General features: G+C 42.5%; 1 protein-coding gene across 2 annotated transcripts; it reads left to right on the top strand.

The window, feature by feature from the left end:
• The first annotated feature begins 1390 nt into the window (after positions 1-1390).
• On the top strand, positions 1391-13944 carry LOC310794629 (high affinity immunoglobulin epsilon receptor subunit gamma-like). Of its 2 annotated transcripts, none has more exons than XM_083656620.1 (5): positions 1391-1495; positions 5080-5177; positions 9105-9143; positions 10944-10973; positions 11169-13944. In XM_083656620.1, the coding sequence occupies exons 1-5, from the start codon at positions 1441-1443 to the stop codon at positions 11232-11234; spliced, it is 288 nt and encodes a 95-aa protein (XP_083512746.1). In that variant the 5' UTR covers positions 1391-1440; the 3' UTR covers positions 11235-13944. The 2 variants fall into 2 exon arrangements, with proteins under 2 accessions (XP_083512746.1, XP_083512745.1); XM_083656619.1 differs by having other exon boundaries at positions 10944-11052.
• The last annotated feature ends 4618 nt before the right edge of the window (positions 13945-18562 follow it).

Genomic DNA, 18562 nt, shown 5'->3' with positions numbered 1-18562 from the left:
CCAAGTCAAGTCTCAAGTCTTTGAGCTACAGTCCAAGTCAAGTCTCAAGTCTTTGAGCTATAGTCCAAGTCAAGTCTCAAGTCTTTGGTCACAAGTCCAAGTCAAGTCTCAAGTCTTTGAGCTATAGTCCAAGTCAAGTCGCAAGTCTTTGGTCACAAGTCCAAGTCAAGTCTCAAGTCTTTGAGGGGCAAGTCCAAGCCAAGTCTCAAATCTTTGGTCACAAGTCCAAGTCAAGTCTCAAGTCTTTGGTCACAAGTCCAAGTCAAGTCTCAAGTATTTGAGCTACAGTCCAAGTCAAGTCTCAAGTCTTTGAGCTATAGTCCAAGTCAAGTCTCAAGTCTTTGAGCTATAGTCCAAGTCAAGTCTCAAGTCTTTGAGCTATAGTCCAAGTCAAGTCTCAAGTCTTTGAGCTATAGTCCAAGTCAAGTCTCAAGTATTTGGTCACAAGTCCAAGTCAAGTATCAAGTATTTGAGCTACAGTCCAAGTCAAGTCTCAAGTCTTTGGTCACAAGTCCAAGTCAAGTCTCTTATGGATGAGCATTCTACCATCTGCTGCATGCAATCCAGTGTGCTGAGAACACTGCAGAGCTAAAACTAAGTGATCCACACTCTATTAGCATACAGCATCAGGGGGGAGGGGGGTTTGGGGGGGTAATATATACAGTATATATATATATATATATATATTACCCCCCCAAAGCCCCCTCCCCCCTGATGCTGTATGCTTGAGCTATATATACTGTATATATATATATGGGGGGAAAATGAAAAAATAACGAACAGTCCCTTAAAGTAACTAACTTTGTAAGAAGAAAATCTACTATATTACATATAACTGTTACCTTGTAGGATTTGGGGGGGGGGGTAATCACACATCTGCATCTAGACTTGTTTTTGTAAACTGCAGGGGGCACTGTTCCTGAAATGGAACTGTACATGTGAAGTCAGCCCCAGTGGAACATCCAGCAACAGGTGATGTCACAGGTGTTGAACACCCATTAAGAATGCCACTTTCTTCTCCATATTTCTAGGTTTTGGGGGGTATTTTCGTCCTACTCATGAGCCCAAAATGTATTGATATTTTTTAACACTTTTGAAATCACCATATAAAGAAAGGATATATTTTAAATTGTGCTTTTGCAACACAGCTATAGCCACACCAAAACAAGTGTCACAAGAATTGAGCCGTTTTATCAGAGTAAAAGAGCAGGCAAAAAGATGAGCCCTTTGTCAACGGAATGTTGCTCGCAGCGCTTCTGTGCGAGAGGAACTGTGTGAGGGGAGGAACTGAGGAAGGCAGCGGTGGGCTTGTGGTTTCACAGCTCTCAAAGGGACAGAGAGAGCCCATCACTTCCTGCTAGCTGCTCGCTCTGCATTTTTCTCTAGAAATCGAGCTGACATCCGAGAGACGACGCCAGAACTCTCCCTCTTCCCTGCAAGATGATGCGAGGGTCTCTCATCACCCTGCTTCTGATGATGAACCTCACCTGCACTGGTGAGGATTTACTTTTTACACATTTTTAGATTACGAGTATTTGAGTAAATACTGCCTATTGAGCTCTTGTGGGGAAATACGATTTAAATTGTTTGTGGGCTGAAAGAGAGACAGTACATCTTATTGTGACAGGGACTGGTGTTTTGGGTAACAAGTAGGCAAGGTCATATTTCACTTTTTCTTTATTATTATTTCTTTTTACAGATTATGAAAGTGCAGATTGTAAGCTTTCAAATTATGTGTCATACATTGAAATCTGAAAATGGTTGAAGAAGATATGGTTATTTGAATGTTCGTACTCCTAAAAGCAACATACAGAGAAAACGGCCTGAAAGTTGGTGAACAAGCTTAGTTTGCTAACAAATTATTTAGTGATCCTAAAACTGTTCGTTGTCATATTGAGTGTACATCTAAACTTGTTTAAATTGGACGGGAAGGGGTAGTTACTGAGGAAATTACTAGAAGTTACTTGTTAATTTATGATACTTTTGCTACTACGCCAGCCCCATCCCTGTGTGGGATGGGGCTGGCGTGTTTAGCAAGTTCCAGTCAACAATCAGCCAAACTGCAGACTTTCTATTTATTTGCCAACCTATAGGACAAAAAACAAATTGCGTTCCAGGAGCACAGTAGTCTTGCATTGCCAGACCTATCTCCACACTTTAGCTTAGCTTTAGCTAGCACACTTTAGCTCTGTGGCAGTGCTGGAGAAGGTAATGCAGTAACTTGAAGTTACTTGTATTAGTAACTGTAATTGAATTACTGTTTTGGAAATTGCAATCCCTCACATTACTAGTTACTGGGAAAGTAATAAAATTACAGTAACGCTTTCACTGCCCAACACTGGTGATTTCACAGTTGCCTATAGCTACTTGTTACCCCTTTCACCAGACAGTGTCACATTTAAGATTTGAATTGTTTGAAAGAGATGATCTCTTTCAACTCACATAATCTCCCAAATTATATCAGTTTAACATGAGACAAATCTATACTAAGGATCTTGTATGTGGATTTACTGTCATGTGGTATTTATAATTTCCCAAATCATATCGGTTTCACATGAGACAAATCTGATTTGTATGTGGATTTCCTCTCAGTTCCCAAATAAGTGTCACACTGTCTAATGATTAGACAAATCTACTAAGGATATTGTATGTGGATTTACTATCATAATAGTATTTATAATTGCCCAAAGTTTCACATTAGACAAATCTACTAAGCATATTGGCTCCCCTGGCCAGTGACACTTAGGAATAGACTAGGTGACAACCAAGTATAGTTTGGTGACAAGCTGGAGAGATAGTTGACGGTCAGAGAGACAGCATCCGGTACGGGATGGGTTTAGCACCCCAGCCTGGCTCTCTCGTGAGGGAGAAATCCACATACGCTACGGATTAGCCTCCTGAAAATCTGTGCAAAGATCGGCGTGGCCTGGGGTCCTTCAGGCTAGAGCGAGGTGCTCGCCGCAGGCGAATGACGTGCAGCGCACAGGCCTTCTTGAGGCATCCTCTCTGCCTCTGGATTGCCTTTACCCCGGGAGGGTCTGGTGAGACGTAGGAGGAGCCCGGCCTGGAGTCACCCACAGGGCCTGAGCCTATACAGCCAATACTGCGGTGTAGCACTAACTCTATTGCAGCAGATTGGGCGTGATCAGCCCTTCCGCGGGCAACGTTGCAGACAGAGTAGGAAGGCTGATCCGTGAGCGGCTGCTTCTGGGACGCGGGTCGGAGTCTTAATCGGCCTCGGCTGGGTCTACTGGGCGAGGGTGTATGATGTTGACAGACCCGAAACACCTTACGACCCCAGCTAACATCACTGATGACGCGTCCCAGCGCATGCTGTAGTATGTATTTTAAACATATGTGGATTTATTGTCATATAAAGTTCTTATAAGTTACCAACTTACATATTCATTTTACACAAATTTACTAAGGATCTGTCATACGTAGGCTATTACTTACAAGTTTCAGTTCAAGCATATATACACATTTTGTAAAATATTTTCCATATGGAGAGACAGTATGTCTGTAATTGCTGGTGGAGGTGATCATGGCTGTGAAGAAGACTGTGATGTCTGTGCTCTCCTTACAGAGGTGTGAGTGAAATGTATTGATTGATTGATTGTTGATCACAGACAATAATGATGAATCAATCAATCAATCAATTTCACTCACAGAGGCATTTGTGTTTATTGCTGGAGGTGATGGTGGCTGTGATGAAGAGTATCATGATGTTTGTACTGTGCTTACAGATGCCTTTGCGTTTATTGCTGGGGGCGATGATGGTTGTGCTGAAGAGTATTATTTAACCTTTATTTACCCAGGCAAGCAATTAAGAACAGATTCTTATATACAAAAGCAGCCTGTCAAAAAGCAAAGGCCTTTTGAGGGAATGGGGGTGGGAGGCTGTAGTAAAACAAGGTTAGATACATACAAGTAAAAATTACAGTAGTAAAGGAGAGCATGTTATATACAAGTACAAATTACAGCAATAATAAGAGAGAGGGAAAGAGCGAGAGGGAGAAAGAGAGAGGGAGAGCGAGAGAGAGACAGAGAAAGGAGAGAGAGAGAAGGAGGAGGGAGGGAGAGGGCGGTGAGTGAAGGGGCATGGGTGGGAGGAAAGAGGGGGCTGGGGGTATGTGTGCGAGTGGGAGGCAGTCAACAGGTGTAACAGTAGACTACGATCTGTTGCAGATTTTGTTTAAAAGCAGTGAGTGATGTGAGGACAGTGAGTTTGAGGGTATTTTGTAAAGTGTTCCAGTCGTATGCTGCAGCAAATCGTAAGGTGTTGCAACCAAAGACAGTGCGGGCTTTGGGAATGGTGAGCCGGATGAAGTTACTGGACCTGAAATTGTATTCTGAATTGGAGATGTGCAGAAGGGAGGAGAGGTAGAGAGGTGTTTTGCCAAGTATGGCTTTGTAGATGAACTGAAGCCAGTGAAGAAGCCGTCTGATGTGGAGAGATGTCCAGTCCACCAGGTTATAGAGGTCACAGTGATGGGTGTTAAAGGGAGTGCCAGTGGCTAAACGGATGCTGGAATGATGGAGTGTGTCGAGTTTCCTGAGGGCGCACTGAGATGCCATTCTGTAGATGGTGTCACCGTAGTCAAAGATGGGCAGGATGGTCATCTTGACAAGTGTGTGTTTGGCCGAGTGCCGTGGGTGAGGGAAGATTTATTGCGGTTTAAGAAGCTCAGGCGAGCTTTGACTTTAGCCTGCAGGTGATTTATATGAGTGGAGAAAGAGAGGGATGGGTCTACCTGCCAGGTATTTATAAGAAGTAACAAACCCCAGCATGGAGCCGTCAGTACAGGTGATCTTGGGGGCGCTGGCAGTGTCAAGTTTCCTGTCAAAAAGAATAAATTTGCTCTTCTTGGAGTTGAGAAGTAGGTGGAGGCTGTGAAAGTACTGCTCGATATGCAAGACTAAGTTGAAGAGTGGATGCCGCAGAGTGAAGAGAATGGCCCGTTGAATTCAGGATGGTGTCGTCAGCGTACAGATGGATCTGGGAATTGCCAGCAGCCTTGGGTACATCATTGATGTAGATGGAGAACAGCAATTATGATGTTTGTACTGTGCTTACAGAGGCCTTTGTGTTTGAGGAGAAGTACATCTGTTACATCCTGGACGGCATCCTCATCGTCTACGGCCTCATCCTCACCGTCCTGTACTGCCGACTGAGGGTGAGCAAAACTCTGCCACACCACAGAGTGTACTGAGCATGCTCAAAATAAGATTATATACAATATTTAAACAGTGTCAAAAATAGTTGGTAAAAAACAATACAAAATTATTGAGTTCAAATAGAGCAGTGGTTCTTTAACTTTTGGCTTCAGTACCTCCTATACCTTTTAGTCAGGCTACAATATTTTGCTTCGACACCTGCAAGAGAAAACTATATCATATGATTCTATCAATGAATAATAACCCACCCTTTGAAGAATATAACATTACAAAGAAATGGAGCAAAAGAGTTGCAATTAGTGCCTTCCGAGCAGAGTTATATTAACATTTAATTTATTTTCATGATTTATTCTTCATTTTCCCATTCCTCCTTCCTCTCAAGTACCCTATGTAGTACCCTCACCTCACATACCACTAGGGGTATGCATACACCGGTGTGGGAACCACTTAAGTCTTTAGATTTTTACAATATCCAGTCACATCAGTATCTTTCAAAAGGTAATTTTATTTCATGTCATGTCCATGTCAACAGCCTACTGTACTTGTAATTTATATAACCAGTTAAATCTCACACATGTGCTAGTCTAACTCTAAATTATGTGAGCTCTGTGACTTGTTTGATGTAAGCTCTGTGACTTGTTTGATGTGAGCTCTCTGACTTGTTTGATGTGAGCTCTCTGACTTGTTTGTTGTGAGCTCTCTGACTTGTTTGATGTGAGCTCTCTGACTTGTTTGTTGTGAGCTCTCTGACATGTTTGATGTGAGCTCTCTGACTTGTTTGATGTGAGCTCTCTGACTTGTTTGTTGTGAGATCTCTGACATGTTTGATGTGAGCTCTCTGACTTGTTTGATGTGAGCTCTCTGACTTGTTTGTTGTGAGATCTCTGACTTGTTTGATGTGAGCTTTCTGACTTGTTTGATGTGAGCTTTCTGACTTGTTTGATGTGAGCTTTCTGACTTGTTTGTTGTGAGATCTGACTTGTTTGATGTGAGCTCTCTGACTTGTTTGATGTGAGCTCTCTGACTTGTTTGATGTGAGCTCTCTGACTTGTTTGATGTGAGCTTTCTGACTTGTTTGATGTGAGCTTTCTGACTTGTTTGATGTGAGCTTTCTGACTTGTTTGTTGTGAGATCTCTGACTTGTTTGATGTGAGCTCTCTGACATGTTTGATGTGAGCTGTGACTTCTTTGTTGTGAGCTCTCTGACTTGTTTGTTGTGAGATCTCTGACTTGTTTGATGTGAGCTCTCTGACTTGTTTGTTGTGAGATCTCTGACTTGTTTGTTGTGAGATCTCTGACTTGTTTGATGTGAGCTCTCTGTCTTGTTTGTTGTGAGATATCTGACTTGTTTGATGTGAGCTCTCTGACTTGTTTGATGTGAGCTCTCTGACTTGTTTGATGTGAGCTCTCTGACTTGTTTGATGTGAGATCTCTGACTTGTTTGATGTGAGCTCCCTGACTTGTTTGTTGTGAGATCTCTGACTTGTTTGATGTGAGCTTTCTGACTTGTTTGATGTAAGCTCTCTGACTTGTTTGTTGTGAGATCTCTGACTTGTTTGATGTGATCTCTGACTTGTTTGATGTGAGCTCTCTGACTTGTTTGATGTAAGCTCTGACTTGTTTGATGTGATCTCTGAGATGTTTGATGTGAGCTCTCTGACATGTTTGATGTGATCTCTGACTTGTTTGATGTGAGCTCTCTGACTTGTTTGATGTGTGATCTCTGACATGTTTGTTGTGAGCTCTCTGACATGTTTGATGTGATCTCTGACTTGTTTGATGTGAGCTCTGACTTGTTTGATGTGAGCTCTCTGACATGTTTGATGTGATCTCTGACTTGTTTGATGTGAGCTCTCTGACTTGTTTGATGTGATCTCTGACATGTTTGTTGTGAGCTCTCTGACTTGTTTGATGTGAGCTCTCTGACTTGTTTGATGTGAGCTCTCTGACTTGTTTGATGTGAGCTCTCTGACTTGTTTGATGTGAGCTCTCTGACTTGTTTGTTGTGAGATCTCTGACTTGTTTGATGTGATCTCTGACTTGTTTGATGTGAGCTCTCTGACTTGTTTGATGTGATCTCTGACTTGTTTGATGTAAGCTCTGACTTGTTTGATGTGAGCTCTGACTTGTTTGATGTGAGCTTTCTGACTTGTTTGATGTGAGCTTTCTGACTTGTTTGATGTGAGCTCTCTGACTTGTTTGATGTGAGCTTTCTGACTTGTTTGATGTGAGCTCTCTGACATGTTTGATGTGAGCTCTCTGACTTGTTTGATGTGAGCTTTCTGACTTGTTTGATGTGAGCTCTCTGACATGTTTGATGTGAGCTCTCTGACATGTTTGATGTGATCTCTGACTTGTTTGATGTGAGCTCTGACTTGTTTGATGTGAGCTTTCTGACATGTTTGATGTGAGCTCTCTGACTTGTTTGATGTGATCTCTGACTTGTTTGATGTAAGCTCTGACTTGTTTGATGTGAGCTTTCTGACTTGTTTGATGTGATCTCTGACTTATTTGATGTAAGCTCTGACTTGTTTGATGTGAGCTTTCTGACTTGTTTGATGTGATCTCTGACTTGTTTGATGTGATCTCTGACTTGTTTGATGTGAGCTTTCTGACTTGTTTGATGTGATCTCTGACTTGTTTGATGTGAGCTCTCTGACATGTTTGATGTGAGCTCTCTGACTTGTTTGATGTGAGCTTTCTGACATGTTTGATGTGAGCTTTCTGACATGTTTGATGTGAGCTCTCTGACTTGTTTGATGTGAGCTTTCTGACATGTTTGATGTGAGCTCTCTGACTTGTTTGATGTGATCTCTGACTTGTTTGATGTGAGCTCTCTGACTTGTTTGATGTAAGCTCTGACTTGTTTGATGTGAGCTTTCTGACATGTTTGATGTGAGCTCTCTGACATGTTTGATGTGAGCTCTCTGACTTGTTTGATGTGAGCTCTCTGACATGTTTGATGTGAGCTCTCTGACTTGTTTGATGTGAGCTTTCTGACATGTTTGATGTGAGCTTTCTGACATGTTTGATGTGAGCTCTCTGACATGTTTGATGTGATCTCTGACTTGTTTGATGTGAGCTCTCTGACTTGTTTGATGTGAGATTTCTGACTTGTTTGATGTGAGCTCTCTGACTTGTTTGATGTGAGCTCTCTGACTTGTTTGATGTGAGCTTTCTGACTTGTTTGATGTGAGCTCTCTGACTTGTTTGATGTGAGCTTTCTGACTTGTTTGATGTGAGCTCTCTGACTTGTTTGATGTGAGCTCTCTGACTTGTTTGATGTGAGCTCTCTGACTTGTTTGATGTGAGCTCTCTGACTTGTTTGATGTGAGCTGTCTGACTTGTTTGATGTGAGCTGTCTGACTTGTTTGATGTGAGCTTTCTGACTTGTTTGATGTGAGCTCTCTGACTTGTTTGATGTGAGCTTTCTGAGATGTTTGTTGTGAGCTCTCTGATTTGTTTGATGTGAGCTCTCTGACTTGTTTGATGTGAGCTCTCTGACTTGTTTGTTGTGAGCTCTCTGACTTGTTTGTTGTGAGATCTCTGACTTGTTTGATGTGAGCTCTCTGACTTGTTTGTTGTGAGATCTGACTTGTTTGATGTGAGCTCTCTGACTTGTTTGATGTGAGCTCTCTGACTTGTTTGATGTGAGCTCTGACTTGTTTGATGTGAGCTCTCTGACTTGTTTGATGTGAGCTCTCTGACTTGTTTGTTGTGAGATCTCTGACTTGTTTGATGTGAGCTCTCTGACTTGTTTGTTGTGAGCTCTCTGACTTGTTTGATGTGAGCTCTCTGACTTGTTTGTTGTGAGATCTCTGACTTGTTTGATGTGAGCTCTCTGACTTGTTTGATGTGAGCTCTCTGACTTGTTTGTTGTGAGCTCTCTGACTTGTTTGATGTGAGCTCTCTGACTTGTTTGGCAGAAGCATGCAGTCGACGTCAAGCCTGCTGTCCACCCTCAGGTAAAGTACACGTTTTGTGTCAGAAGAATACAATGGGCCTTTTTCACAGCCGCCGTTTTGTGTCTCAAAGGCAGGGTAAACACAGGTGCAACCAACACATTAATTAGGGTCCCAGGACTGTAACACCTACATGGACTGGAAGTTGGAAACCCGAATTAATCTTTTGATGCATCTGTGTTACGTCCTGCCTTTTAGACACAAAATGGCTGCTGTGAAAAAGGCAGAGTAACTGTTAGTTTGAGAGCGCTGGTTTTCTTGGTGTTTGTCCTTAAGATACTAAGTAGCTCTGCTTTAAAAGCAGCCTCAGGCAGAGTGTTTATTTCCTTTTGACTATAGCATGACCACCAACTGTTTATACTCTGAACACTGTCACAGTTTCCACTAGTCCAGTGCTGACCAATTTGGGGCCCGCGGGCCATGTTTGGCCCGCGCTCTGTTTGTTTTGGCCCGCCACGGATTTGGGAAAAAAAACGTTTCCCCCCCCCATGGGCAGTTAGCCAGCTGCTTCTTTTCACCTGACAGGGGAAGCTTCACTGGTAGGACATAGCACGTGGGAGGTTCACGCTATTCCAACCAGTTCCCTTCCCTCTGAACATTTTCAAAGTACCTTGAGGATTTTTCAAGTTGTGAATTAAGTCAAATTTCTCTCTTGATTACAAAGGTGGAAAATACAACTGTTTTTAACTGGGTGTTTACTGATTAAATGTTTAAGCTCCCCACAAATACAGATGTTTTTTTTTATATATATAACCAATTGCAAATTATTACAATTACCAGATAAAAAGTCGATTATTATATTGAAATGTTATTTTAGATTTAGAATGTTAATTTTTTCTATAAAACACTTTGTAATTCCACAACGTTTATTTTTGGCCCTCGGCCCTCCACCAAGATTGAGTTTTGGCCCTTCATGGGAAAGAATTTGGGCACCCCTGCTCTAGTCTCTGTCTCTAACGGCAGATATTGCTTTTGGCTGTGGCTTGCAGGCGCACATTATGATATGCAAAACGTCTCTTACAGGATTGTTTCCTTAGCATAATGCAAACTGACTCGTACAGGATTGGCTCCTTAGGTTTGTGCCATAGGAAATCCTGCCTTTCTGAATCAATTTTTTGAGACTGTGATTGGTACACTGCAGTTTCAAAGCGGATATGCTCAGACATGGCGCAAATGACTTGTTTTGATGCGTATGTCATGTGACATTAGCGAAATGCCACATGGACATAAGAAGGTTAAAAACTTGAGTTTTGTTTGTTTGAAGCGCTGGTTGAGCACATCCTCAGAAACTGCACATTCCCAAGCTGCAATACTCACATGAACAGTAGGGGCAGCATGGGTGACAGGGTCAGTAGGTGGATGCCAATTTAACAAAAAAAAAGCCTCGGGAGTCTGGATGAATTAGTGGACGTTATCTTGTGCGGATAATGGCAATGTAAAAGATGCAAATATGCCTACTATGCTTTTGGAACATTGGCTGCAGTAACAGCTCAAGTCAAATCGCCAGATCACCAGACTAAAGTTCAGAGAAAAGCCAACTGTTAGCATAATAGGAGACACAAGCCCACTCAAGTTAGCAAAAGCATTAGCCCCAGACCCCAGTTAGCACAGTGGTTTGCGGTTTATGTTTAACAAACCATTTTCCTGGTTTTCACATTATGTAAAATGCAGATGTTATATTCTGGTGATTACTCGTTTCATCGGACTATTCGTCTCATCCCTGTTTAGCACCAAGCATTGTACAGATTCTGCTGAAGCACACGCTGATAATGTGCCTGTGTTTCAACTGTTTCCATCCCACAGAAGCAGCCGCATGACGGGGGCATCTATGCGGTGAGACTTCTCTTTCTAATGCTTAAAAAGACAATTAAAATGGCACAAGGAAAAGCCAGGGCTTGCCGCACGGTGGAGGGTAAAGGACCTTTTTTTCTCGTCAAAAACAACACAACATTTATTTATTTTAATGAATTAATTTATTTTAAATGTATTTTTCTTCCCATATACCTTTTCTCTCCATCTGTCTTGCAGGGTCTGACCCCCCAAAGTATGGACACATATGAGACCATCAGAGCACAGAACAAGGCCTTCGTGTGACCACAGAAGATCTGCTTCAAACAGGATGCTAAGCACGAAAAACCACAACCCCCCCCCCCCCCCCCCCCCCCCAACACACACACACACACTGTCTCTCTCCCTCACACACACATGCACGTATACGCACACATGCCATGCACATACATACACGTGCACGCACACACACACACTTTTTTTTTAATCGCGTGGTCTACGTCCATCCTGTTTTGAGTCTCTGTTCACACTTTTGTCTCTCCTTGTAAAAAGCCGTCTCTCTAAAAGCCTCGCTTTGTCTCATGTAGAAATGTGAAGAGTGCAACTAAATTAATTCAGCAAAGTAGCCTACTAATATTTACTATGACTTATTTTCACTGCATGTTTAGTTTTTCCACACCAATATTGACTGCTGGATGATTTTTTTTTTACCAAGCTTTTAACAAATAAAATTTAAATGAGAATTTGAGATGTTATGTTTTGTTTCTGTTAAACACATTTTAACAATTTAAGGAATCAATTTGCTTGACATTATATGAGAAAACATGAGACAAACATGCTAGTCACAGCCTCAAAACTCCGACTGCTAGTTTACTGCATGCTTTCAGTGGTTTTTAAGTTTCCTGTGGACATTAGTGACCAAAGTAAGACTTGGCAGATATTTACCTACACTGTTCAACAAAGATAAGACAATTTCAACAGATGATAGTTCTTCAGATTGAAAAAGGGAAAAGGCCAAGCACCTCTATTTTTTTTAAGGAAACTGGGTCAGATTGAGTACAGCACAATGCATGCATTTCAGCAAACAGCCTTCATCAAGGACACTGTTACCGCATTCAGACAGCCACGATTCTGGCTTTGGCTCCATTCTGGAGTCTCAGAACCTTGGTGCTTTCTGGCAAACCAGCCCACGTTCACACCAGTTTAAGCGGAACCAAAGTGGGAGGACATTATTCGGTAGTCCTTCTTCAGTTTATTAATTATTTGATCTGGCGTTCGAGTGAACCCAGCCTTGGCCATCTCTTCCTTAAGTTCGGCATATGACTTGCTCTTTCTTGTACTGCTTTCTAGCTGTTCTTGAAATTCGGCAGATGCCCAAATCGCCACTAAACATTTGGTTTCCTCAGCAGACCACTGCAAATAATAAATAATTCTAATCCTTCTCCTTCCTGCTCGTTTTCACAGCCTAGAATAAGACAGCCCACTGATGATGTCACGGTTCCCAAGGAAAAACCAACTATTTTTTGGTCCCGCTGAGAACCAACTTTTCAGGTTCCAAAATTATTTTTCGGGTCTTTTGGGTTCGGGAACCGGAACCGGCACGGAGCCCAGCCGGTGTGAAAGCCCTGTGTGAGTGCTTTCAGAAAGTTCTCTTTGGCTGTGCACCTAAATTGTGTTTTTGATCAAATTGTGCCTGCATTTTAGTTAGGATCCACATTATACACTTTGCTTATTTAGCATTCATGCATACACCGGGTGCCCTGCGTGAACTAGGGCTGGGCGATATGGCCTCTAAAGAATATCGCGATGTTTTTCGGCTATATCGCGATACACGATATATATGTCGATATTTTTGAAATCTCTCATAAATGCTCAATTTAACCCTTCAGGGTTCATACACATTTTGACCAATGGATTTCCATGACTTTTCCATAAGTTCTTAACCTGTATTTTATGCACACCTGGGGTAAAAAATAAGAAGAAAGGGCAGATAGTGAGCAAAGATGGATGATTTAATATTCCATAGCTCTGACCTACGCAAATCTGACATCACTATTCTGATATAGCCTAATATGATTGTTTTAGTAAAGTGTATCACTCAATAGTCAATACAAAAAATAATGGCTTTTATAGAACCGAAAGCCTAGCTGCTTAGTCTGCAGATAAAACATAAAAAATTACATTTAGACTCTTATTGGCATGACGGCAACATATGCGCGCATTCGTTTTCCTGATAGATCATGACAGCCCTGCAGCTAGCTACGTTAGCTTGCATGTAACGTTAACGTTAGTTGCTTTTGGAGACCGGAGACACAAACCCTGGACGTTTCATTTTGAGTAATGCATGAGGTTCTCTATGGTTTACGCCAGCTCTGGGAGTATGAAGTGCTTTAAATGCGGGGATTTTGGTCACAATAAGCTTGTGGAGCGCTGCTTGCTCTAGGTAGCCACAACCAGCTAGCTAATGTTAGCCCCCATCACAACAGCTAACGTTAACGCCAAACAAATCCGCTGCCTCCTCCCCATGTTGGTTTAGCGTAACGCCAGCTCAGACTTTCCCCTAATCTCAGAAACCTTGCGGGACATGTATTGCAAATCGCAATAGTGGTTGTTTTGTTATCATTTGAAACTGTCAACAGCCACAGTGGAGGCGGCCATGTTTCGCTAGCTGCGCCTCCTTGGGTTGGTGCGGACCATAGGTGCGGACGCGTGATTTCGAATCGCACATAGGTTAAGGACGGGTGTGTCTGACGCGGTTTGACGCGTTTGACGTATCCATGTGATTCCCCCTCCCTTCCTGAGTGTGACAGAGATCTCCCTTGAGAGAGAGAGCTGACAAGAGGAAACGTGAAGCGAGTCATGCCGGCGGCTTAAGTTATAAACAATGCGTGACAATTATACTCGAATGTTCGCGATATAGTCATTTCTACATCTCACGTGGCACAAGCCGCGATACATCGAGTATATTCGATATATCGCCCAGCCCTAGCGTGAACATGTACATTGTTTGTTAAACTGTCCAGTTACACATGTAGAATACTCTGTGATTAAATTTGCTACAAGTACCCAAGAAGCTCATTTTTGTCTTTATTGTTATATTTTTGGCCTGCTGAACTTTCTTGTGCCGGTTTTGGATTTTTCCATAAAAAGCATTCAACAGACACTGGACTAGAAAAGGTAGAAACAAGATCTTTCAGTGTTCATCCAAACACCATAATCAGTTGTAATGAGTGCAATGAGAAAGCACAATCAGGCAATATAGGAAATGGTTCTCAGACTTTTTCCACATCAAGGGCCGTTAAATTAGGCACAAATTAGACCACGGACCCCCATTTGATAAGATTAATGTCCCAGGGTCCCCCATCTGATAGGATGTTTTTCTTTTATACGTTTTATTACAGAAAGTGTATGAAAACAAAATAGCCATAGCCTATGTCCCGTCATCGTGGCAGCATTCTAAATTGCACCCAGCGTACCTGTTGCAGTGTTTGCTACAATAACTGACAGTACAATAACTGACAGTACTGTAAGCTAGGCTATTCCCTATAACAACACAATTCTGTGAGTTCTGTGTTGGTGTATTGTGTCTGCTTAGGAGGATCCACTGGTTTGCACTGCAGTGCAGTGTTTTTTGCAGTCATGGAAGTCGGCCCCACACAATGCAGGAGACAGGGGGAAGCAATTGTCAGATGTCTCCTAAATACTGCTAACATGCTAAATGTTGCTACTAATTGTGTGTGTGTGTGTGTGTGTGTGTGTGTGTGTGTGTGTGTGTGTGTGTGTGTGTGTGTGTGTGTGTGTGTGTGTGTGTGTGTGTGAGTGTGTGTGTGTGCGCAGTTCCTTTTGGGTTGGACAAAAGGGTTTCCAGATGTAACTCCTCTATTAGTCCTGACTCCTGGATGCTCCCATTGCTAATTGGGGGGGATAGCATGTTAAAGGGGAGACTTATGATAAGGTGTATGGTTAAAGGTCCTAAAAGTTCTAACTATTACTGACACCGGTGGCCATTAGAGTAACTGCAGGCAGCGTGTGAACGAGCTGCCGCGCTGGCACCATTCTCACACGCGCACAGAGATCCTGCTGACGCGAGATTAGGCAACAGCAGACTGTGTTGCTTTGTAACGTTAACTCATAAAACTCACTTGAAAACGGCAACCTGGACAATTTATCGGTCAGATCAACCTCGAGATGCCCAGGAAGGATTCTGGATGAATTATCGGACATTATTGTGGCATGTTTGGTCGTGTTTTGGTTTGCATTGGCAGCGGGGAAATGGATAAGGATATTCCCAGGTACACGCTTTGCGGTGGTGGTTTTAGCGTAACCTATGTGGGGTTTGGCATAACCTATGTGGGATTCGAAATAACGAAGGTTATGCCAAACCCCACATAGGTTACGCTAAAACCACCACCGCAAAGCGTCCTACCTGTAGTTGGCCAGTCGGCAGGAAAGTATCGCGGGACTTCACGAGACTTGGTGACCGAGATCACGTTTGAGGTAATTTGATCCCTGTGAGACTCCAGGAAATGGCCTGGGGGGAAATATCACTCTGGTGGATGTTGAGGGATCACATTATTATGATATGTGGCGAAAACGGGAATAAAAATAGCTATTTAGATGCAGGAAAGACAGGCTCACACTTGGCCCCAAATCAGCTCCATTTTACAACTGACTTGGACGCTACTGATCTCAAAACAACGCTAGGACGGCCAGAAACGCCGCGGACATCGCTGGGTGAGTGGCCAAATCATAATTATTGCCAGGAGATGGGTCCAGGTTAAAAAAAAACGAAATTCTCCTTTAAGCTCCCTCCATGAAACGAAAACACAGCCCAGACTCTAGTTTCCCCCCGATGTCGTCACATTACGGGCTTCACTAGATAAATATTAGGGGTGGGGGAAAAAATCGATTCACCTAAGTATCGCGATTTTTAATGTCACGATTTTTTGGATCGATCTTTTATTCCAGAATCGATAATCGCAAAAAAAAAAAAAAATTGGGGGTGTTTGCAGTCAGGCCACTCACTGAACAGCAGGCCAGGCGCCACCTACTGGTTTACTTTATTAGTTAGTCTGAAGTAATAATTACACATTGTAAAATTGGACTTCAAACGGCCCAAATCTGGCTTCAAACGGCCCAAATTGGGCTTCAAACGGCCCAAATTTCACGCGCGTCGGCCCATATCGGCCTGGCCTGCTTGGTATCTAATGCCCGGCCTGAATTATGATCCCAGTCCGCCCCTGTTTTTAACTATATCGCCCAGCCCTACTCATGATATATAATATACAGTCTCTAGTGTATGATTCAACTTTTCCCATGTTCTAATCTAGTGTAAAAAAGCAAACAAACTGAAAAAATAAAAGAAAAAAATAAACAAAATCGCAATAAATCATAATATGGAATCGCAATAATCGTAGAATCGCAATACTTAAGAATCGCAATATAAATCGAATCGGCACCCAAGAATCGTGATAGTATCGAATCGGGAGATAAGTGAATCGCCACAGCCCTAATAAATATGTATTTATTTTTGTATGGACTTTTTGCTGGAGTCTCTGTTGTTGTTTGTTTTTGCTGGCAGCTAGCCACGAACGTAACGTTAGCCACTTCCTGTTAGCCATCTTCTTCGTTGGTATATTTCCGCCGGAGCCATGAGGACAAGAGGCAGGCTCGTGAACGCGCAGAACGTCACATCCGTCAAATTTGCCGGGAAAGTATAACCTGCGACCAGCATGAAAATCCTGCAATATCTTTGCAATGGGTGAACGCAGAGAGACGCGGCTGTAAGTAAAGTAAAAGGTAAAGTCCCACTGATTGTCACACAGTGTGTCATTTTTTCTCCGCATTTGACCCATCCCCTGGCGGAGCGGTGGCGTGCGCCGCGCTCGGGAATCATATGGTGATCTAACCCCCCAATTCCAACCCTTTGATGCTGAGTGCCAAGCAGGGAGGCAAATGGGTCCCATTTTTATAGTCTTTGGTATGACTCGGCCGGGGATCGAACTCACGACCTCCCAGTCTCAGGGCGGACACTCAGACCAGAAGGCCACTGAACTCGTTTTTTAAGTTACGGCACAGTGTATTCACTCATTGGTAATAGAAAACACTTTGTGAATATTTACTTTCCGGACAAACGTATGGATAAGACCTTTAACAGTTAATAGTTCCTACATGATTGGAATGATATAGGAAAGTGTAAATGGTATACCGGGTAAATATATCTTTAAATGTGTTTACTTATATGTGAAGTGTCTTTGTTGGAACTCCCCTGTTAGTAGTTTGTCCCAATCATTGTTGGCACCTGGGTAGAGGGTATTTAAAGGGTGATGTGTGTGGGGGAATTTTGTTGTTGCTGGGGCTATGCTGAACTGGTAGCACATGTAAAAGCTTTGCTGCAATAAATGGCCTCGCTTTTAAATGGGTTGATCTGCCTCCTCACTGAATCTCCAGTAAAGGGCCGACTTCACAGTGGAAAATAAATGATCACCCTTTCTGCTGGGAAACCCCTAGAACCCCCTCAAGGACCCGTGGGGAACCCCACTTAGATCTTTCCTTTTCTCAAGTAATCATATAGTCACATGTTCAGAGACACAGCACAGAAAGGTGCCTCATAAAGTCAATGTTGTCGTTTTAATGGTCAAAGATCCCTCAGGTATACGACTCATATCAAGAAAAGGAATGCGTGTCTCTTGCCGCTGCAGCTCCTTGGCTGGTAGAATAGCAGAGTGGTTGCTGTGTATAATGGACAAGGGTCAGTAGCCAGCAGCATAGCAGGTTGAAACACACACACACACACACACACACACACACACACACAAATTCTTGTGAGGATGTATTGTATTTTGTATTGCCATGTATTAGTTTCCTGATCCTAGTTATAACTCTCGTTAATTTTTATTGATATTGATACCATTTTCGAGTCTGCTTAACGAACCGGGTCCTTATCGGGTCCACTGTCAATACTTTTCTTTTGTATTATTTGGTGGAAAGACATGATGACAATTTTTTTTTTACAGAACTGTTTTTTTTATTGCTTAACTGTGAGTCTGTGACTGTTTCATTTCTGAACAGAAGGATTAGCCTCGCCTCCAATAAACAAAAACTGCTGATGCTGTTGCTGTGCATTTAGTGGAAAAGGAATAGAGCCCACATGACATGCAAATAGTGGGTGGGCCCCTTCCAAATTATTATGAAATTAATGGTTGTATTTTAATTTAAAAATTTGCTTTGATTGAAACAAAACTCTTGGCATTAGTATTTTTTATAGCCTATAAGAAGCTGTTAGGAGTTAAACAGGTCATAATTCCCTCTCTCAATGTTATATTGCTGTGAAAACACATTTATTGCGCACTGCAAACTTTTTGGGCTTATTTTTTTTTTTTTTTTATGGAATACACATTGAATATCCACACTGGGTAGACTAGCCTCTATACCTAATATATACAATCAATGCTCTATTCCCACGGTCACCTATTATTAGGCTACATTGCCGCTTGCCCTCCTAATGGTGGGACAACGGTACATGTCATGACGTGTCAGAGCAGGACGCATGGCACAAGGGACTTTCATCACTGCCTGGGACCGCATATTTTGGGATTATTTTATCAAGTGGATTATGTCAACGAACAGGACTT

Source organism: Poromitra crassiceps, assembly GCF_964638095.1.
Source record: "Poromitra crassiceps genome assembly, chromosome: 20".
Classification (NCBI taxonomy): domain Eukaryota; kingdom Metazoa; phylum Chordata; class Actinopteri; order Beryciformes; family Melamphaidae; genus Poromitra; species Poromitra crassiceps.
The sequence above is the reverse complement of the archived record's forward strand: the minus strand, read 5'-3'. Positions and strand labels throughout refer to the sequence as shown.

Bases quoted from the DNA above. Each gene is read 5' to 3' on its own strand.
- LOC310794629 (XM_083656619.1), top strand. From the start codon at position 1,441: ATGATGCGAGGGTCTCTCATCACCCTGCTTCTGATGATGAACCTCACC. The intron at 1,496-5,079 runs GTGAGGATTTAC...CTGTGCTTACAG, and splicing joins GATGAACCTCACCTGCACTG to AGGCCTTTGTGTTTGAGGAG. The intron at 11,053-11,168 runs GTAAAGGACCTT...TCTGTCTTGCAG, and splicing joins GGCTTGCCGCACGGTGGAGG to GGTCTGACCCCCCAAAGTAT.